This window comes from Myiozetetes cayanensis, unplaced genomic scaffold, assembly GCF_022539395.1.
Source record: "Myiozetetes cayanensis isolate MyiCay16 unplaced genomic scaffold, myiCay2020 scf16, whole genome shotgun sequence".
NCBI classification, from domain to species: Eukaryota; Metazoa; Chordata; class Aves; order Passeriformes; family Tyrannidae; genus Myiozetetes; species Myiozetetes cayanensis.
The window spans coordinates 16,043,983-16,064,652 of record NW_026087270.1 but is presented as its reverse complement, the minus strand read 5'-3'; the positions used below and the strand labels follow the sequence as shown (position 1 = coordinate 16,064,652).

The following is a 20,670-nucleotide window of genomic DNA, read 5'->3' as shown; positions in this document are numbered from 1 at the left end:
ACGGACTCTTTTTGCGGGAGCACCGGGGCCGGGGGGGAGCGGGGCGGGGACGGACCGGGCGGGAGCGGGGTTGGGATCAGGATCGGGATCGGGATCGGGATCGGGATCGGGATCGGGATTGGGATCGGGGCCGGGGCCCGGAGCGGGCGGCCATGCCGTACGCCAACCAGCCCACCGTGCGCATCACCGAGCTGACGGACGAGAACGTCAAGTTCATCATCGAGAACACGGACCTGGCGTGAGCAGCGGGCCGGGCGGGCGGGCCCGGCGGTGCAGCGGCCGCGGGAGCCCCCGGGGGAGGCTCCACGGGCCCGGCGTGCCCCCGTGGGGTCGAGTCCCGGCCGCGGGGCACGGCCGGGCGGCGTACCCGAGGCCAAGCCCCGCAGCGGCCCCCGCCGACTGCTCCACGGGCCCCTCGTGCCTAAGCACGCGTGTTTCCCTCCCTCAGGGTGGCAAATTCCATTCGGAGGGTGTTCATCGCGGAAGTCCCCACCATCGGTACGGCCCGTGGTGCCCCGGGCTGCTCTCCCGGTGGCTCCCAGCGCTTCCCCGTGTTCTCCCGCAACCCCCGGCTGCTTTCAGTTCTCCTCACCCGTGCTCAGCCAGTCCTGTGTGCTGCGTGTGCTGTCTCAGTGTGTCTCTGCGATGTTTCTTGTGCCCTCACAAACTCTGTGACTTTTCCCCACGTCAGTGTTTCTCAGTTCGTGGCTTTCTCCTCCCTGCAGCCATCGACTGGGTCCAGATAGACGCCAACTCCTCCGTGCTCCACGATGAGTTCATTGCACACAGGCTGGGTGAGTGCTGGGCACGGGGGACAGATGAGAGTGGATTGGGGGTGAAATCAGCCCAAAGATGCTGAAACACCTTTACCAGGAGGCTGCTCTTCCTCTGCCTGTCTTGGCAGGAAAGTCAGGGGCTCTTGTGGTCTCACTCAGAGATTCCCCTGATTTCCTTCTTCCCACAGGCCTCATCCCTCTCACCAGCGACGACATTGTGGATAAGATGCAATATTCCAGAGTGAGTCAAGCGAAATGTCGTGGGGGGCTTGTCTTGGTTGGTGGTGGTTGTGTCTGATCCCATTGGGAAGCGCTGACCGTGTCTTGCATAAAGGTCTCAATCTGTGTGTGTGTGTCCCAGGACTGCACGTGTGACGAGTTCTGCCCCGAGTGCTCCGTGGAGTTCACCCTGGACGTTCGCTGCAACGAGGACCAGACGCGCCACGTCACGTCCCGCGACCTCATCTCCAACAACCCCCGGGTCATTCCGGTCAGTGCCACCCCTCTGCTCGTCCCTCTCTACATCCCTGCTGGGGCCAGGGTGGCACACACGTGGAACGTGGACACAGCAAGGCCCTTGGAGAACGTTTCACGTCGCCTGAAGCTCCACCTGAACCGCAGCGGGAGAGCAAAGCAGGAACACCTGCAGTAGCAGTGCCAGCACCCTCCTCGTCTTTGCAGTGTTGTCCTTGCTGTCTCATGGCATCCAAAGCAGTTTGGCCTCATCCCAAACTCTTGGGAGGCTTTAGTGATGCCCCTTCATCTCACCTTGAACGCCCCAAGTGTGTGTGGTGTGCCTGTCTCCTGCTGCTGTGCCACTGGGAGTGACTTTGGGAACCGAGCAGATGCGCTGGGCTCTGCTGGAATACACTCCATCCTGGGGAGAGCAGCTCAGGAGATGAGCAGGTCACTGGGGGCACATCACATACCTGGCTGCAGCTGCCTGAATTGCCCCAAATTCCATTAAATAGGGTGGGCTGGGTTTGTTGCTGTAAGTCACTCTAGAGGAGTTCTCCACCTTCTCTAACTTTTGTAGACAGCTGGTATCTGATGTGGAGAGAAAAGCTGATTTTGTCATTAATTTTCTTGATTTCGCTCTGCTGCTGCAGGTGACATCTCGGAGCAGAGACAACGACCCCAATGACTATGTGGAGCAGGATGGTGAGTGGCAGGTCACTGGGAATGAGAGCTGGAGGAGGAAATTAACTTTTTTTGGGGGGGTGGTTCTTTGAACTCGTTTTTCCTTTACTAGCTGTGTAACCATAGGGCAGCTGTAAACCTGACACTTCAGAGCCTTCAAATCCTGCAGGCTGATTTCCCCCCTGCAGCCTCCTCCTGCAGGCTGACGGGAGTGTGTGGCTTTGCAGACATCCTCATCGTGAAGCTGCGGAAGGGCCAGGAGCTCCGGCTGCGAGCCTACGCCAAGAAGGGCTTCGGGAAGGAGCACGCCAAGTGGAACCCCACGGCGGGCGTGGCCTTCGAGTACGACCCAGACAACGCGCTGAGGCACACGGTGTACCCCAAACCGGAGGAGTGGTACGTCCCCCTGTCTGTCTGGAGGCACTGGGAAAGGTTTTCCGGCAGGCAGCGACTTCCATTTCGGCCCTGGGGATGATTGGGGTCAGTAAGCGGTGGTGAGCGTATCATTCCCCCTCGCACTGACTCTGCTCCTGCACTGGCCAGCCGCCTGTTCTCAGCTGCATACAAGGTGGACTGGTTTGTGGTCACCTCTTACCCTCCCTCGTGTGCCATCACTGCTGATTTGCCTTGCTTTAGTGCTCTTTTCCAACCCTTCTTGATGATTTTTTTTCTCCCCTGTGCAAGTGGTGTGCAGGTCAGGAGGGTAAGGGCTGAGGGAGGAACAGATCCATGTGAAGTGGCAGAGGTTGCTGTGAGAGCAAAGAGTGGCAAGGTTGGGTTGCAATACAGATTCTGCAGCCCTGTTTGTATGAGGAAGCCCAATACGACTCTGATTCTACCCATACATCTCACTCCTGGAGCCTGGGACCTGGAAGCAGGGTTTTGCCCTTTCTTCTCCTCTGACATACCATTCTGCATCAGTAGCATGCTGCTTCTCATCTAAAAGTGACACTATTTTGCTTTTGGAAAGCTGCTGCCCTGCTTTGCCCTGGGGGAGCACTTCATCTAGCATCCCTTTTCCATGAGTAGGTACCTGAGCTGCTCCTGGCTCTGCATCCCAGTGACCACCTCTTGTTGAGCATGCTGGAGCCAACAGTGTAGTGAGGAACCTGGTGCTTTGGGCTGAGAGCAGGGACTAGAGGGGGTGGTGGATATGCTGCCACAAGAGCAGGGCAGCAGCCCAAGGTCAGGAAGACCTCGGTACAGCAGCAGGATTTGGTGCAGGGACAGCAGAAGCCGGGGTTGAGCAAGGGGGAATAAACCCTGAGCAGAGCTGCAGCTCGAGGGGAGGCTGAGCAGCAGAAGGGGCTCTGTGGGTTTTCCTCCTCTGACTGCCAGACCCTGTGCTGCCACATTTGACCCTGCAAGCAGTAGCAGGCAGATAGTGGGGCTGTTGTACCTCCTCACTCTCTGCCTTGAGCCTGCTGTTCGAACCCATCACAGGGCATGACCTTACACTGTCCCTTGCTAAAGTAGCTGTCCCTGAACAAGCTTCCCAGAGGTGCAGTTCAGCCCTGATTTCACACCTCAGCTGACTGCCAGCAGCTTCCTGCTCTGGAGCTGTCAGGGAGATCCTCTGCTGCTCAGTTTGCACTTGGGAGGCTTGAGAAGCCTTTTGTCACCACGGGTGGAGTTGCAGGTGAATCCATACCAGCCATCCCAGCCGCTGTTTTATGGGTGGAAGGAGAAAGCCCTGCTTGGCTTTGATGGGCTCTGTGGGGCGCATTCGTGGGCCCAGTTCAGTCAGTCTGGGTGGAAAGGGACGTGCCGGGCGTTTGGCTCCTTCAGCACCTCGTCAGGGCGGAGCAGTAAGAACCAGGCTGGCTGGTAATGCTGGAATTCTGGAAATGGGCATTTTCCTCAGCGTTGATGATCTGCATGCACAGACTGAAGCTGCACTTAAAAACTGCCAGCTGCAGACCAGGCTGTCAGGGGGAAGGTCCATGAGAGGCTGGTTGACCACGACTGAGGGTGCTGCTGGGCAATCTTGTGGTCAGGACCATGTCACAACAGTCGATGTGCTTTGTCACCAGCAGTTTGGGGGGTGGAACCGGTCAGCTTTGAAGTTTCCAAATTATTTATGGCAGATAAATTGCCCCCAAATTTAGTTGGTTGTCTGAGTGGTAGATCAGCATGCTCGAGAAACAAGAATGGATGTGGAATTTCAAATGGGGATTTGAAATCATTTTAAGCTTGGTTTTGGTGCTGTAAAAATTCCTCAGTTTAATTTCTGCAGTGCTGGCTCGTAAGTCTGCGACACTGATGAAGTGACAGATTTGGAAGGCTGCTTTGAGTGGGACAATGGGGTGCCAGGCAGGCTGAGGGATCACTGGCTTTGCTGCCTTTTTGGATGGGGAATGTCACAGTGTGACTTTTGGAGGGCAGGGGCTTTGGGAAATGTTGGTGTCACAGAGAATAGCCCCAGCTGAGCACGTGTACCACGTGCACCTCAGCAATGTGGCTCTTCCCTGGCGGGGTGGCCCAAGGCAGCTGCTAGTGGGGATTCTTTTGTTTGGTGGCAGGGTCAGCTGCATCTTTAGGAATCTGGTGTGGTATACAACAGCCAGGGCACCTGGAAACAGTTTCTGAGAAAGTTCTTGACAAAATGTATGTAAAAAGTTGGAAAAATCTGAAAGGAAGATTGGCGTTGTAGCTGCCAGTTCCCTGATGATACATCTGTCTTTCCAAGTTCATCTGACCTTGCTGTGAAGACAATACAGAGCCAAAGGCTTCTGCTGTCCAAGGCTAGCTATGATTTTTGGTTTAGTTTTTCATGGTAATTGCTTTTTGAGGCTGTTGGCAGAGCACTGGCATGCAGCTGGACTTTCCAAGCAGCTGCCGTGGTGGTGGTAACCTCTACACTGTTTCAGCCATGAGTGGTTCTTCTGCAAGTCATGAGAAGTCCCAGCTCCATTAACACTTTTATCTCTCTCAGTGGTTTGTCCAGGCAGAGGGTTTGGTTTGAGAAATGCAGTTTTATTTCAGGCAGCTGATGACAGGGTGCTGGGATCAGCATTTCTGGGCATTGCTGGGGCAGAGGAAGGTCAGCAGGAGACCTTGGTGGGCACAGGATTTTCTGTGCTGGCTTTTCAGACAGCTCAAGGCTTTGGGTTTTCTTACCCAGATTAAGTGCTCCCACAGAGTCTCTCTGGTATGGTGCTCTATAAACCAAAGTGGGTGCAGTGGGTAGAATGATGTGTTTGCCTAACTGATGCGTGGGTATTGCAGTGATTTTAGTAGAGGAGTGGAGATGCAGGACATGAGGATGGAGGTCACTGATGCAGATGGTGTTTGAGGTACAGGAGGTTCTTTCCTGCTGAGTCCAAGCCAACCGTACTTTCCCACCTCAGCTGTGCTCCACAGACTTGAGCTCTGGGGTGCTCTGGTGCTTTCCTGGCCTAGTGGAAAGTGGAAAGAGAAGATAACACAAGGTCCATTACTCCGTAAAAGCATCAAGGCTCCATAAACACAGTCCCTTCAGGCATTGACGTCCCTTCAACTGTGAGCACCTACCAGATTGTGCCAGTGTGTGTGGATGGAGCCACAGTGCTCCCTGCACAGGGCTTGCTGAGTTTGGGCCGAGCAGGGCTGATCTGGGTGACTCTGTGGCATTAAAGAGGAGCCAGGAAGGGCAATGTGGGACTGAGCTTTTTTTCTGGGACTTGTTATGTGATGAACACCGTGTTGTGTGCTGGGCATGAGCTCCCTGCTCGCTCTCTGGGGCCAAACTGAGTGCCTGGGCTCTGTGAGGCCAGGCCAGAGCAGGGGCTCTGTGCTAACCTGTCCTGCTCTCTGATTCCAGGCCCAAGAGTGAGTACTCGGAGATCGACGATGAGGATGCTCAGGCTCCCTATGATCCCAACGGGAAGCCAGAGAGGTAGGGAGCTGAATGCACTGCCACAGCTGCAAGGTGGGGTGGCTGGTTGGGTGCATCTCATCCTCTCTTATTAATACAAAAATGTCTACTTTGTGCTGAAGTTGCCAGCCCAGGGAGCTGATGTTCGCTGAAAAGCAAGGCAGAATTGGAGTTAACTGGTGATATGCCCAGATCTGGCGGGTTTTTCCCTCTGGAAGATAATAGACAGCTCTCCTGAGTTCGTGTTGCCAGCTAGGGTGGTGCACACTTGGTGAAGTGTGAGGCCTGCAGGGGGAAAGTGGCTTAGGGTATTTATTCACCTGTGTGTGTGTCGTGCTCTGACTGCTGGTGTTATTTACCCTGCAGAAGTGGCTTGGCCAGCCTTACTCCCTGGCATGGGGCTCCGTGCTGGCTCCCAGGTCATGGTGCCGAGCAGAAATCAATCCCAGAGGTGCTCTTGTGGCCTGTGAAGTTGTGTTGGTGTGACAGTTGTAGAGGGACAGTGCTGGCTGTTGCCTGGTTGGGAGGTGAACGATGCTGATGGTTGGAATTCTGGCAGGTCTCCCTGCGGCGGGTAGGGATGGGCTGGAACTGCTCTGTGCCTGCACTGCTGGGCTTGCACCTCCGTGCAGGGCAGGTGGTGACTTAACCCCTTGATTTGTAACCTCAGGTTCTATTACAATGTGGAGTCCTGTGGTTCTCTGCGCCCGGAGACCATCGTCCTGTCCGCACTGTCCGGCCTGAAGAAGAAACTGAGCGACCTCCAGACCCAGCTGAGCCACGAGATTCAGAGCGACGTCCTCACCATTAACTGAGGGGGCCCCTTGCAAGAGAGCGCTGAGGTGTGAGGGAGGGAGCAGGTCCTTGCCTCTGCCTGGCCCTGATCTGGGGAGAGGCTGTTACCTCCCCATCTCCCTCTGCCTTTCCTGGCCCAGCTCTGCTGGTTGGTGACGCTTCCCTGACCTTGCCTTCCAGGGAAAGCCATTTTGTTGTGTAGGGTGAAACGGGAAGGGAATTAATCGGTGAGCATCTTCACTAGGAAAGGCTTTGTCTTCAGCTGATCCCAGAGTTTTGGTTCTGGTTTTGGGTTCTGGCCGTGTGGTGTTTACGATTGGGAAGATGTCCCTTGGTTACACAACCCTACCTTATTTACGTGTCTGTTCCTCACCGTGCTGAATAAAGCCTTACCCCCACATTTTTCTGTCATCCCTGAAAGCTCGGCCGGGGCTGCAGGAGGAGATGTCACATCATTTACTTCTCTCCAATAGGCATTAACTTAATGAGCTGTGCTTTGGAGGGAGCACTGCTCGCCGATGCTGATTGCTGCTCGTGACATTATCTCCCGAGGAGAGCGGCACCCCTCCTGCAGGCAGCCCGGCGTTCCAAGCAGATGTTTGAGGCTGGGGTGGGCAAGATGCTGCAGAAGGCAGCACTGCAGGGGAGCCCAGCTGGGTCAGGCGGGCAGAGCTGTACTTACAGACTCCTTTGGAGTTATACACAGCGCCCTGTATGGGTATAACCTTTCTGTGAGGAGCTGGGTCTGTCAGGAATGACCCTGGATGACACCTTCCAGTGTGCAGTTTGTGTCAGCACTGCCTTCCCCTCCAGGGACAAGCAGCTGCAGTCAGGCTGCTGCCTCCATGTCCTTGCCTGTTCCTGGAGGGAGCACTGCGTGGCTGGCATGGCTGTCTCACTGTGAGGCCAGCGCTGCCAGGCAGTCGTGGCATGGATAACTTACCTGGCACAACTCTGGGAGAGCTGGAAGATGACGTGGCTTGAAACTCCTTCACCTGGGGACTTGAAGCCACCGCTGCCCTGGCAGCTTCGGGTGGCTGGAGGCAAGGGATAACAATGGAGTGCTGGCATCCTGTTTCACTCAGGGTTGCTCGATGGAGAGTGGCAACTCGTTCCACCCTTCTCCCTATCCCAGCGGTTTTAGGGCTTCACTTGAAGTGTCCTGGCCATGGCTGGAGGCAGAACAAAGCTCTGAGCCAAGCTTGCTGCCAGGAGCCTCAGGAAATCTCCCCCCATCAGCATTTTTCTCCCTGGCAGGCGCTACTCCCACTCGCGCTTCCCGAGCGCGCTTGGATGGAACAGACAAACAGGAAGGGTGGATGTGCATAAGGGTTGTTTATTCATTGAGCAACTCCTTAAAAAACAGAAAACCCAAACATTTTTGGTAACAAATGTTAAATCTTTTCCAGATGAGGTGTGTAGCTGGGAAAAGAGAGCAAGTTGCACCTCTCACCCAGGGGAGGACGAGGACGTGCTGCTGGGCGATGCTGGGGTCTGATAAACCCCTCCGTGCTCGGCCACGCTGCAGGGAGTGGCCCTTCTCTGTCCCAACATTCCCCCAGCCTCAGCCACAAGCTACACCAACCCAAGACACAGTATTTACAGACCACAGGTTCCCACATCACAACACTCCCCGTGCCCAACACATGGACCTGGAGCTTTAAAGGGCAGAAAGAAAACCACCAACCATCCGACCCAGACGGAAAGAAGACTCCAAAGAAACACCAAGGTTTGCACGGCAATAAAAAGATAGCCCTTCTAAAGGAGGTCAATAAATAGAACTAGAAAAAAATCAATTGCTTTTGAGTTTAGCACATAAAGCCCAGTTCGCCCCCCGCCCGGGCAAGGGCTGGTACCCGGTGGGTGAGAGGGGAGTGAGGGCTGTGGGAATGCACAGAGGAATGCAGCTCTTCCCCCCACTGGCATGGGCTCCTCTGCCCTGGGACTTCCTATATCCACAAAGCTGCCCCTTGAGAGACAGATGCTACTGGCCAAAACCAGTCCCGGGTTACCCACCAGCAGATAAACCAGGGGCACAGCGGGGGCACACGGCTGCGGGTGGAGGAATGAAGGGTGCTGGGGTGGGGGAAGCCAGGGAGCTCGGCCTTGCCCGGCCGCTCACCCATCCAACCCCCCTGGAAGGAAAACCAGTTTCTCCTGAGACATCTCAATTCTACAGCGAGTTTAAATAGCTTGAAGTGCAAAAATCAGCTCAGGGGTGGCAGGGTGTCCCCAGGAGCACCCCACTCTTCACGGGGGTGGGGGGTGGGACCTCACACCATCAGCCTGGCACAGCTGCATCCTCCAGCGCTGCTCCATGCCCGTGGCAGGGTGATGCTCCAGCCTTTCTGCCTTAAAGAAAACAATCCAAACTTCTTGACACTCCCCCCCCACCTCTCTTCACCTCCCAGCAGGATCCCCAAGAGTCAAAAACCTCTGAGCATCTGCCCGAGGGCTCTTCGGCAGCCACCATGTTTGCATTCGTGTGAGAAGGAAGTGTCTCTTACAATACAGATATTCAATATATATTTGAAATCAGTCAGGGCTGATCCAGCCGTCACCTCCACTGACGCCAGGGCCCGAGCCAGCGCCTGCTCCCCAAGGTCGTGGCATGGAGGTGCCAAGGTCTCCTGGGGATTCTGAGGGGTGGCTGCCTGCCTTCCTTGCCACCCCCTGGGGAGGAAAAAGGGGACCCTTGCCACAGTCCCCCCGCCCTCCAGCTCACGGGGATGATGATGTGGGCTCCCTGCTCTCAGGCTTGTCGCTTTTGGAGGACTTTGGCTTCAGCAAGATGAACCTGTTGAGGAGGTCGGTGTCCGAGCTGGCCTGGGCGCCCGCATACGCCTCCCCTGGGGACAAAGCAGAGGGTGGGGCTCACCCAGTGGGGAAAGCCCTGGGGGCTGGAGGAGCAGCAGCTCCTTGGCAGGGGAGTGGGGACACTCACCGGCATAGCTGGAGGACTCAGCCATGTTCTGGGAGCCAGTGATGTGGTGCCAGTAGGCGCTGCGGGGCAGCATGGTGGTGGGGGTGCACGGGTAGGAGAAGTGCTCAGTGCCTTTGTTCAGCAGCTGCAGTGGATGAGAGGGGGAGAAGGGTGACACAGGGCCCCCTGAGTCTCCCCCTGCTGCGCTCCCCCCACGGGGTGGGCTGAAGCTCACCCTGACGTTCTTCTCCATCTCCAGCAGGACCCTCTTGTGCTGCTCAGCGATGGCCAACGTGGCGCTGTGCACGCGCTGGTAGATCTGCTCACCCTCCTGCGTCTGGAAGGTGTAGAGACCTTCCCCTGCGTCGCACATCCTGCAGGGACGGGGCATGGGATGTCACTGGGGTCCTCAAGTCCAGGGGTGACAAACAAAACCCACCCCAGGTGGCAGCTGGCTCAGCTTCCCATGCTATTAGAGCTGTCCTTGTGTCCCTTCACGCTGTTGAGCTGGGACCAGAACCAGCTCCAAATGCCCCCCGCCTTGGGGCACCCTATGTGGGCCGTGGCCATCCCCCCAGCCTCGGGCCTGCTCTGTGGTGATGGCAGCAGTGCCATCTCCTGGAGCACCCAGCTGGATGAAGGCACCCAGCATTGATCCCCGTCCAGGCAAGGGTGACATCTCACCGCCCGGCCTCGAAGGTGAAGCGGGTGGCGTCGCGGCCATAGCGGCGCAGGGAGCAGAGGGGCCAGGAGACCAGCTTCACCCGGGGGTTGTGCGTGTCCCAGAGGTAGATGTTTTCGTGGGTGATCTGCAGCTTGCACTCGCCGTAAACGTCCAGGTTGGGGCAGGGGAGGAGGAACACGTTAAACCGGTCTGGAAAAAAAAAAAAACCAGAAAATAAACTAATCTGCGGGGGGTGCAGCGCGGCTAGGTGGAGCCCCGGGCGGGCACCCCGCCGCCACGCTCACCCGTCTGCTCGCACTGCACGCCGGGCGCCAGCAGGTCGGGCTCCCCCAGGCTGATGTCGTTCAGGCGGGCGCCCAGGCACTCCACTGACAGCGTCTTGTACCACTCCTCCGCCTCCAGCTCTGCAAGGCACCACGGCAGCCCCTGGGCGACCCTGGCCGAGCCAGGGTGCCTCACCCAGCACACCCAGCCTGGCTCTCCTGGGCTCTGCCCCTGTACCTGAGTCGCAGGTGAAGGTCCGGGCGGAGTCGTCGGTGAAAACGATGGCCACGGCCTGTCTCTTGGTCTCCTTGGGCAGCCGGGTGATGCACTTGACATTGCTGATCTCAGTGACCTGCAGGGGAGGTGGAGGGGGGGGACACTGAGGGCTTCACCCACACCCCTGCTGTGCTCCCAGACCCTGTCAACCCCTGCACCCAGACCCAGCTGCATCCCACTGGAGCACATGGGGCACCAGCCACCCAGCAAGCTGAGGCAAGGAGGGACATGCTCTGTCACGGGGCTCCCCCAGCAGTGGGGAGCACCCCTGCAGTGCACCCCCTCACCTTGGGGCACCCACGCAGGCATGCAGACTTCTCATCCGGGTACTTCTCCAGGCGCTGGGGCCCTTTGCTGGAGGATTTCCTGAAGACCAGCCAGCAGCGCCGGTAGATCTGCCGGACACAGAGAGTGGGGGTCCCCATCTGCCCTCCCCCCCCCCATATTCCCATCCCCAGGACCCATGCCTGCTTCTGCTGACCCTGCTGGGCCTGGGGACAGGAGGAGATGCTGGGGATGGGGATAACCAGGGGTTGCCATCATCCGCCCCCACCCCCCGGCCAGTGCTAATTACAGAGCTAAATTAATGAACACAGACAAAGCTCCCAAGGGGACCCCTGTCCTGGCATCTCCCCGTCCCTCTCCCGCAGCCCCTGCCTCAGGGGGTGGTGGGGCCATCGTCCACAGGCATGTGTCCCCCCCCCGCCTCGAGCCCGCTCCCTCTTTGTTCTCCCTAATTAGCATGAAATTACCCAGCATGCTCGCTGCTGCCGGCTCCCAGCGATGGAGGCAGGCGACAGAACCCCCTGACCCCCACCTGTGGGTGCTGCAATTCAACACCACCCTCATTTGCACCCAGCAGCCCTCCCCCCCCAGCCTTCCGGGGTGGGGCATCCCCGATGCCAAACTGTGTGCGGAGGGAAACTGAGGCACGGGGGCCGGGGACGGCTCACAGACGTCCCCAAATCCTCTGTGACTTGGGGCAGGTGAATGGGGTGCCACTCTGTGCAGGATCTGGCCGGTTGCAGGATCCGGACCCCTGGGGCTGCTGGATGATCTGGGTACCAACAAGTGGCCTGTCCCTGCCCCCCTTTACTCCCCCGCCACCACAGCTCCCAAAATGCTGCTTGTTCAACCCAAAACCAGGGACACAGGATGCCACAAGAGGGACCCACAAGAGGGACCCGGCCTCATCACCTCGCGTGGAAACCAGCACCCCAAATCCACGGGTGTCCCCCACCACGACCCCCATTCTCCAAAACCCCCACTCACCCCCAGCTTCTTGCTCTTCATCCTCACATAGCCCTGCTTGATGATGTCGTTAAAATTCGTCGCCATGGCGATGGCTCGATGGGGTGGGGGATATTTTTTTTTGGGAGGGGGGAGCGGGGCTGCCTTCACCTTTGCCTCCCCCTCTCCATCCTCTTCCTCCGTACCCCACCTGTCTCACCACCGGCCCAGCTCGGTGCTAGCAGTGTCCCCCATCCCGGCTGGAAAAGAGAAATGACAGATCGACGGGTGACATCTTCCTCCTCCCCCTCCTCCTCCTCCTCCTCCTTCCTGTCCTACTCCTCCTCCTCCTCTTCCTCCTCCCTTCGCTGCCTGAACCATCCGAGTGGAACAGTCCGGTGTTAACCCCTGCCAGCACGGTGGAGCCAGGCCGACACACGGGCCTGGCACCAGCTCCAACATGTGTCCCAGGGGACACCCACACCGCACCTCGCCCGCAGGTCTCCATCACCTCCCGCACTGCCCCTCCTTCCTTCCAGGCTGCTCGCTTGGGCAGCAACATGTCCCCGGCCGCCGGGCATCAGCGGATTTCGGTGTTAAAGACCTCCTGTTGGCCAGGCCAGCTCAGGTGTGAGGTGTTTTGGCCCTGGCACCGAGTGCCAAAGGGACCCCAGCTCCCAACCCCGCACCCCTCTCTGTAACCCGGCCTCCCTCCAACCGTGCCACGAGCTCGGCCTTGCTCAGCCTGGTCCCTGCTGCTTCCCCCCAGCCCCGAGCGGTGGGACCAGGTGGGGACCAGGTTCCTTTCCCAGCTGGAGAAGTCCCGTGTAGAAGGCAGTAACCCAGGAAACGGGATGGGGCCGTCCCCAGGGATGCTCCTCCGTGTCAGTGACGGCCTGGTGCCCAAAGCCCAGCACCCAGAAGGATCCACCTGGGACGGCACCTTGGGGACCCCCCTCTGCCCGGAGAGAGCCGGGGCAGCGCTCCCCTTTGAGGGGTAAATCCTCCCCATTACCCCCACCCCCATCACCCCCACCCCACGCACATGAACACTCCAATGGAACTCAGAGATGCTGGAGGGCACCTCCTGCCCCCCTCCCCGACCTGTCACCTCTGCACCCCCACACCCGGTCCCCGGCCGACCGCTCCATCAATCACCCCCAGGTCTCCCACCGGCACGTCCCTCCCGCCGCTGTCACCCCCCCTGTCGCCCCCGACACCTGTCACCCCGAACCTCGGCCCAGCCCCGTGGTGTGTCACCCCCTCCGCTCGCCGCCGTTGCCCCGCCGGTCGCCCACCCTTACCGGGCTCCCTTCGCGGGCGGCCCTGCCGGAGCCTCCGCGGCGCTGCGAGCCCCGATCCCCGGAGCCGCGCGGCCACGCCCGCCACGGCCACGCCCCTGCAGGCCCCACCCCCGGCCCGGTACCCCCTCCTTCACCCCCCCGGGCTGCCCAACCAGAGCCACAACCGGCCGCCCCGCAAAGAGGTTTCCATCATTAGGCTTCAGAGTGAACACCCTGCGGCGACTGATGGGCGGCGGCGGCAGCGGCCTCTTGCCGAGCTCATCATCCCCGTCTTCTCATCCCTGTCCCTGCCCTCTGTGCCCCACAAACTCTTCTCCGGGGCCTCCCCACTAAAACTGCCCCTCCCCTTCTCCCCATCCCCCCCCGGGCCTCACTTGTTGGGCCATAAAAATATGAATGATTGCTAGAAATAAAAGGGCACTAAAAAAACCCCGTGAGCAGCAAAGAGCCGCGCTTTTAGCCAATCAATTAAAAGGCAGAGCGAGGGGATTAGCTCACCGAAATATTAATTTTTAATAAGGTTGTGTCTGAGCTCCTCCAAAGCCCCCAAAGGCCCTGAGCTGTGGGGGTGGGCTGTGGGGGCTGGGCTGGGCTGGGGTGGTCAACACCCACATGGGAACATCCCTGCACCCCTGGGTCAGCTCCTCTGCACCTCCCCAGAGTAAGCACCCCTGCACCCACGGGTCAGCACCTCTGCATCCACAGGTGAACACCCCTGAGCCCACAGGTGAGCTCCCCTGCACCCATGGGTGAGCACCCTTTGCTGCACAGGCCCAGGGACGGGCTTTACCCACGCTCTGGGCTGGTTCCCAGGCATGGGGACAGGGATGGCAGTGGTGGGCTGTGGCTGGTGGAGAAACACCCATCCTTCTTGATGTGTCCCCTCCCAAACCTTGCTCCCATGTGGGGACAGACACAGCACCTCACTCCACCACCAGAGCCTGGGCCCCTCTGGGCTCCGTATTTATAATAAAAAATCATATACAAATACATACATATATATAATATATATAAAAAAAAGTGGGCAGGAGGACATTATGGCTGCTGGGCTCGGTGCCTCTCTCTGCCTGAGCCTCCTCCTCCTGGGCTGCTCAGTGACGCTGGCTTTGGTGGCCACATCTGTGTTCCAGGAGCTGCTGGTGGCCGAAGGGGCATCCAATACTGTCCAAGAGGCAGCGGGTTTGGAGCATCCCTAAGCAAGTTCCTCCCCACTGCTCCATGCCTCAGCTTTCCCATCTATACGAGGGTCGCCTCATGGCTGGGCCCCGTGGTGACGCATTCACTTGAGCGCAGAGGACGGATGTGGGACGTCCCCGCGGTGGTGGCACCGGCCCTGGGCTCTAGGGCACCTGGATCTGCAGGTCCTCGTCCTCGTCGGGGTCACTGGTGCCGTCCCCGGCGTCGTCAGGGCCGAAGCGGGCGCTGCGCATCTTGCCGAAGAGCGGAGTGCTCTGCTGCCGCCGCAGCCTGCCGAGGGACAGCCGAGCTGAGCCCATCCCACTGCACCCCTACAGCATGGCTGCACCCCGGGGGGCCTCCCACCAAACTCTGGGTGCAGGATCAGCTCCCCCCGCCTGGGGCTGACCCTCCAGGAGTCAGCGGATGGTGCTCGGCACAAGCACGGCACAGCCTAAACCCCTCCAGGGCTGCACACCACTGTGCTGCTCAGACCCACACAGGAGTGCTGAGCTGGGAGGAGCCATCCCCCTAAAACGAGGATCCCCCAAATACCCCAGGAAGTCCCCATTCCCGGGAGCCCGCGGTGGTTTTAGCTCCTCGCTCGCCCTCGCATGAAAATTCATCAAAGGAAAATTTATGAAGCAAATTTGAAATCCAAAGGCCCAGGATCCAGTGAGATCCAAACCGTCCGCTGCACTTTACTGGAAAGCATGAATTATTTAGGGACGAGTACATGGCAAGGCTGCAGGGGGGGGTGATGAAGCCTCCATTATTCCTCCATGATTTAATGCAGATGTCCCAATAAAATAAAGGATGATTATAAACACCCCTCCTCGGTGCCTCCCGGAACCACGGCATCGATCCCATGGCCATTTCAGCTCATTACTGCTGGAGAGGCAAAGCAGGGCCAGGGAAAGTTTTTAAGGGCAATAAACATCAGCTCCCACCTCCCGAAACTGGTGTGGGATGCTTGGAGCCTGCCCTGACCCTGGATACTGGTGGGTGCAACCCTAAGCAGCATGAAACCGGGCTGTACTGGTCTCTGGGCAGCCTTGTGCTGGTTTAACTGGGAGGTGAGTGCCACCCAGCTTGCAGTGGGGGGAAGGCTGCTCTGAGGATGGCTGTGTCCCTTCCGAGGATGTCACTTTGGCCATGCTTAGCCCGGGGTTCAACCAGGCGGATGCTGGTTGAGGGATGGTGGTAAGGAGAACATCACCCCACCCACGAGTCCTTGCTGGTGCCCTCAGCAACCCACCCAGCCGCTGCTCACCGGGACTGCAGATGCTCCAGCTGCACTTGGAAGCTCTCGCTCTGCTCCGTCTGCTCATCCAGCGACCGCTGCAGCTTCCGCGTCTGGTTGTGGGCCTCATCCAGCTGTGGGATGGGATGGGATGGGATGGGAGGGTGCTGTCAGCAGCCACGAAGGCATGAAGGGAGCAGAACTGCCCATCTCAATCCCCTCCACCAGCACGAGCTTCCCCACCTCATCCTCAGCTTGGGCCAGCTCCTTCTTCAGCTCCTCCACCCTCAGGCGCAGCTTCTTCACCTCTGCCTCGTGCTGCTCCACGCGGCGGTTGGCGTGGGCCAGCTCTGCCATCTTCTCCTGGTACTGCTTCTTCAGCTTGGTGTGGACGTGCTTCAGGTCAGCCAGCTCCTGTGGTGGGCATGGGGCTGAGCAGGGGAGAGCCACCCCCACCACTGAGTGCCCCCTTCTCCCTCCCCAGGGACCTCTCCCGTTGCCCCACCCCATGACCCAGGAGCTGATGGAGCAGGGATGGGGTCACCACCATTCCTTAGGTGAAGGGTGGTGGTGGCAGAATCTGGGCTTGAGGGAGTTCTTGGGGATGCTGAGCCCTGTGACAGGGTCACCCAGGGACACAGTAGTGGGGGTCAGGACCACGCCCATGGCACCTTATTCTTCTCGAAGAGCTCGGCCTGGATGGTTTTGAGGTCGGTGTCCAGGGCACTGGCCGTCTGGCGCCGCTTGCGAGCCAGCACCTCCTCCAGGTCCTCGATCTGTGCCCGCAGCTTCTTGTTCTCCCGCTCCAGGTTGAGCTTCTCCGTCTCCAGCCGCTCCCGACGGCCCCACTCGGCAGCGTTCTCTGCCTGCAGCCGCTCCATCTGGGACAGGGACATGGGGTGGCCGGGGGGTGGCAGGGACACCCCTCGCCACTCCTCTGCCCCCCGTGTCGGGGTTTGGCCTCACCTCCGCACGCAGCTCGGCCAGTTTCTTGTCCATGCTGGAGCGAGCGCCCAGCTCATCCTCCAGGTCCTCGGAGATGCGCCCCAGCTCATCCTGGTGGATCTCCTTCAGGATGTTGAGCTGTGGGGGGGACACAGCATCCCAGGTGGGCAGTGAGCACCCCCTTCCACCACCTGAGCCCTGCCTGCACCCACCCAACCCAATCTCTGCGGATGGATCCCCTGGCTCAATAGCACTAATGAAGAGCTTTAATGAGCACCCTGCAGTTGGGAAGGTGGCTGTGGGCCACCATGTGCAACCATGAGGATGTGCCACCCCCCTGGGGACAGGTCACCCCCCAGGCACCCTTGCTCCCCAGGCACCTTGCTTACCTGCTTCATCACCTCCTGCTTGTTCTTGTTGAGCTCCTCGTACTTGATCTTCCACTGGCTGAGCTCGCCCTCCAGCTTCTCGATGTTCTTGCTGAGTGCCAGCTTGTCCCTGAGGAGAGGCAATGCTGGTGACAGCCAGCAGGACCCCATGGGACATCCCATCCCAGTGGGGACCGGGCTGGGATTGGCTGGCAGCATGCAAGGATGATGCCCCAAGCACTCACTCCCGCTCCTTGAGCAGCACTTTTTGGGACTCATCCAGCCTCAGCTTCAGGGCGGTGACTTTGGTGGCATCCTCCTCCATGACGCTGACATCCTCCCAGAGCAGGCGGCTCCGCTCCTGGCGGCTGAAGGAGGCCCGGGGGCCCCGCTGCTCCCAGCTCTCATCCTGCTTACTCGTCAAGATGTTTTCCATCAGCTCCAGCTCCTGTGGCGCCGTGGGTGGCCCAACACAGGGAACAGGGTGAGGGGGCAGCCCTGGCTTCCCAGCACCTACAGCACTCAGCTCTCACCCCATAACCAGGAGCATCCCTCCCTCCATTCCCCTCTCTGTGCTGCTCTGAGATGTCTGACACACCCCATGCTAATCCAAGAAGGGTCCCCCCCATACTGCCCACCTTTTGCAGGGCAGGCAGAGGTGATTTGGGGGTGCACATGGGTAGGTGATGGGGATGAGGAGGAGCTCCCCTGTCCGGCCAGGGCAGCCTGCCACCCTCACCTTGCCTTTTTGGGGCACCTCAGCCCCCACATCCCGCACAGGCTCGTGCTCAGGGCCGGTGTCCCCCTCGGCCCCGTCGGTGGAGGGTGGGTTGCTGGCACTGGGCTGTGGTCGTGGCGGGCGCTCGTCCGGCCGGTCGCGGTCCCGGTCCCGGTCTCGGCGCAGGCTGGCCAGCTCCTTGGTGAGGGCCTCCAGGCGATGCCGCAGCTGCCGCACCTCCTCGCGCGCCCGGTTGCGCTCGGCTCTCACCTTGCTCCACTTCTCGCGCCAGTTGGCCGTGCAGTCCGACCACCAGCGCATCGTCTTCTCCATCTGGGCCGCCCGCGCCCGCGCCTCCTCCAGCTCCCGCAGCCGCAGCTCTTCCCGCCCTTCCCAGTCCCCTTCCAGCAGTGCCGGTGGGGGCCCTGGGGAGGGAGTCCCGCTGGGGGGGGACGGGGAGGGCTCGGGGGCCAGCAGGGCCAGCAGTGAGCCCCCCGGCAGCGGCGGGGAGCCGGCCAGGCGTGAGGCCCCGCTTTGGCTCATGGTGGGGCTTTCCTAGGGCATGGCCATCACCATCAGCAGCGTCTGCGCCCAGGGACCTGTGGGAGACAGGGGGGATCAGGGGGACTGAGGGGCTGCAGTAGGTAGCTGGAGGGAAGTGGGGGCAGGGCACAGTCCCTGGGTTTGGGGGATGGCGCTCTGAGTGACGAGATCCCCGGCGTGGACCTTGGTGAGATCAATGTCCCCAGCTGGGTCCCTGGTAATGACCCCACCCAGGTCCCCGGTGATGTCCCCAGCAAGCAGCCAAGTGATGGCCCCAGCCAGGTCCCCAGTGAGGTCCCCAGTGAGCACTGCAGCCCACTGCAGCCACTGGCACCTAGTGCCAACTTGGCACCACAGCCGGCACAGCCAGGCACATGGCACCTCTGCCAGCACACCGGAGGGGAGACATCTACGTGTTATTTGGGTGATGTCATCTGCATGAGGTCATCAGATGACATCATCTGCAAGCCTCCAAGACCGTCCCTGGTGCTGGGGCGGGGGGACTCAGCTGCACCCCAACAGCTCCAGCAGGGCTTACAGCCTGGATCCAGGGCCAGCGAGGCAGGAACAACTCCGGAAGGACAGCCTGAGCTGGCGTGACAGCAGGACGTGTGTGCCGAGGCCACTGAATGTGCTCGCCAGTGATGCCTCAACAAAGGGCCGGAGCGTCTCCATCCCGGCACAGACCTCACATCCCGGCAAGGACCTCACATCCCGGCGCGGCCAGGCAGGCAAACCGCCCCAGGAAACCTCAATGGGAGGCTGCCGCGCGCCGTAATGGGATAAGTACAGGGTCCAGCCGCGGCTGCCCGCAGCTCCGGCAGGTTTTTGGGACGGTGCAGCCCAGACCTGCCACCAAATCCGGTCGGGCTGGGAGAGCCGGTGCAGGAGCAGCGGGAGCAGAAGCTGATGACAGTTCTGGGCTTTGCACCGAAGAAAAAAATTAATTTCTCTAATGATATTTGCTGAAATGGTGAAGTTTTGCTAAAAGTCAGAGGCAAGCCCAGGCCTGTGCTCTCTGGGCTGCTCCCAGAGGAATCCTGGGCACTGGCAGGACCCGGCACCAGCAGCGCCCACGGGAGCACAGACGGAGCACAGGAACCCACGCAACACCCACGGGAGTACATGTGGAGCACCGGCAACCATGCAGCGCCCACGGGGGAGCACGCGTGGATCCCGGGCAACCCTGCAACACCCACGAGGAGCACGCATGGACCCCGGGCACCCCTAAAACACCCACTGGGAGCACGCGTGAATCACAGACACTCATGAAACACCCACGGGGAGCACGCGTGGATCACGGAAACCCCTGGAGCACCCGCGGGGAGTGTGCACGGATCCAGATTCGTGGTTCCTGGAACAGCCACGGTAACCACGCGTGGATCACCGGCACGCGCGGATCGCAGACACCTCCCCCACCCCCGCATCCTCCCCGCGGGGTCCCGGCGGGGGCGGGACCGCCCGCCCCCCGCACCTCCCCACTGGCCGCGGGCTGTGTCACTCATCCGCCGCGGCCCGGGCGGCGGGAGCCGCCGCATTCCTCCGGTACTCGGGAATTCCTCCCGGTCCGGCTCGGGACGGCCGGGACCGCCCGGCATCGCTCGGCCCGGCCCCGCCCGGCTCGGTGCGGCCCCGCCCGGCCCCGGCGCTGCCCGGCCCGGCCCCTCCCCGCCAAAGTTTCCCGCAAGTTTCCCGGTGCCGCCGGTGCTGCCGCCCGCCCGCCCGCCCGGTGCCGCCCGGCCTGGCCCGGTCCGGTCCGGTCCCTCACCCACCGGTGTCGGCCCCGCGGCGGTGCGGGCGGTGCGGGCGGTGCGGGCGGCCCGCGCGGGCCGGGGCGCTGCGGCTGAGTCTCCTCCTCCTCCTCCCCCTCCTCCTCCTCCTCCCGGCGCCGCTCCCGCCCCCCGCCCGCGCCCGGGGGCCGGTCCCGGGCCGCGCTGCGTGTCCTGCCCCGTGGCACTGGCGGGGGGGCTGCGCTCGGGGGGCCGCACGCGTGTCTGCGGTGGGCGCTCGCACACGCGTGCAGCTGGTTGTTTGCCCGCGGGGGCCTTGCCCGTGTGTGTTTCTGGGCTGCACCAGACGGTGGGTGCCTGGGTGTGGACGCGGCGGGGGACAAGACATAGCCACTCGAGTGTCCCCACGGGTGAGCGGGTCCCCGGTGGCCACTCATGACTGCCCACCCACCCTCACACGCAGCGGTGCTGGCTCCCTCCTGCTCCACAAGCAGAAAGCCCCAAAACACCATTTCCCCCCCGCATTCCTCTCTTTGCTAGATGGTTTTCCGCAAATTGGGAAATACTAGCGGCCAAGAGGATTTGTGTCCCACGGGACGTGGAATTGATGCCGTGGGGCGCCAACACCTTTTTCTACCCAAGGATCAAGTAGAGCAGGGGAAACCAAATCAAATGAAAGGAAAAATTTAAATGCCTGT

At 60.4% G+C, this 20,670-nt stretch overlaps 3 protein-coding genes across 4 annotated transcripts; 1 reads left to right on the top strand and 2 right to left on the bottom strand.

The window, feature by feature from the left end:
• Nucleotides 1-38: 38 nt before the first annotated feature.
• On the top strand, nucleotides 39-8,112 carry POLR2C (RNA polymerase II subunit C). 2 transcript variants are annotated; one of them, XM_050311335.1, is made up of 10 exons: nucleotides 39-238; nucleotides 449-498; nucleotides 726-794; nucleotides 965-1,017; nucleotides 1,138-1,266; nucleotides 1,886-1,937; nucleotides 2,144-2,312; nucleotides 5,719-5,793; nucleotides 6,443-6,614; nucleotides 7,977-8,112. In XM_050311335.1, the coding sequence occupies exons 1-9, from the start codon at nucleotides 153-155 to the stop codon at nucleotides 6,585-6,587; spliced, it is 828 nt and encodes a 275-aa protein (XP_050167292.1). In that variant the 5' UTR covers nucleotides 39-152; the 3' UTR covers nucleotides 6,588-6,614; nucleotides 7,977-8,112. The 2 variants fall into 2 exon arrangements, with proteins under 2 accessions (XP_050167292.1, XP_050167291.1); XM_050311334.1 differs by lacking the exon at nucleotides 7,977-8,112 and having other exon boundaries at nucleotides 6,443-6,967.
• DOK4 (docking protein 4) lies at nucleotides 7,884-12,242 on the bottom strand. The gene is made up of 8 exons (XM_050311331.1): nucleotides 11,988-12,242; nucleotides 11,003-11,110; nucleotides 10,677-10,791; nucleotides 10,460-10,579; nucleotides 10,175-10,364; nucleotides 9,726-9,864; nucleotides 9,512-9,635; nucleotides 7,884-9,416 (listed from the first exon to the last, which is right to left on the bottom strand). Exons 1-8 carry the CDS (start codon nucleotides 12,051-12,053, stop codon nucleotides 9,289-9,291), a joined length of 990 nt encoding a protein of 329 aa, XP_050167288.1. The 5' UTR covers nucleotides 12,054-12,242; the 3' UTR covers nucleotides 7,884-9,288.
• A 1,942-nt stretch (nucleotides 12,243-14,184) lies between these two features.
• CCDC102A (coiled-coil domain containing 102A) lies at nucleotides 14,185-18,285 on the bottom strand. Its single transcript, XM_050311318.1, has 8 exons — nucleotides 17,721-18,285; nucleotides 17,227-17,429; nucleotides 17,003-17,111; nucleotides 16,635-16,751; nucleotides 16,340-16,549; nucleotides 15,912-16,082; nucleotides 15,699-15,802; nucleotides 14,185-14,716 (listed from the first exon to the last, which is right to left on the bottom strand). Exons 1-8 carry the CDS (start codon nucleotides 18,240-18,242, stop codon nucleotides 14,590-14,592), a joined length of 1,563 nt encoding a protein of 520 aa, XP_050167275.1. The 5' UTR covers nucleotides 18,243-18,285; the 3' UTR covers nucleotides 14,185-14,589.
• Between the last annotated feature and the right edge of the window lie 2,385 nt (nucleotides 18,286-20,670).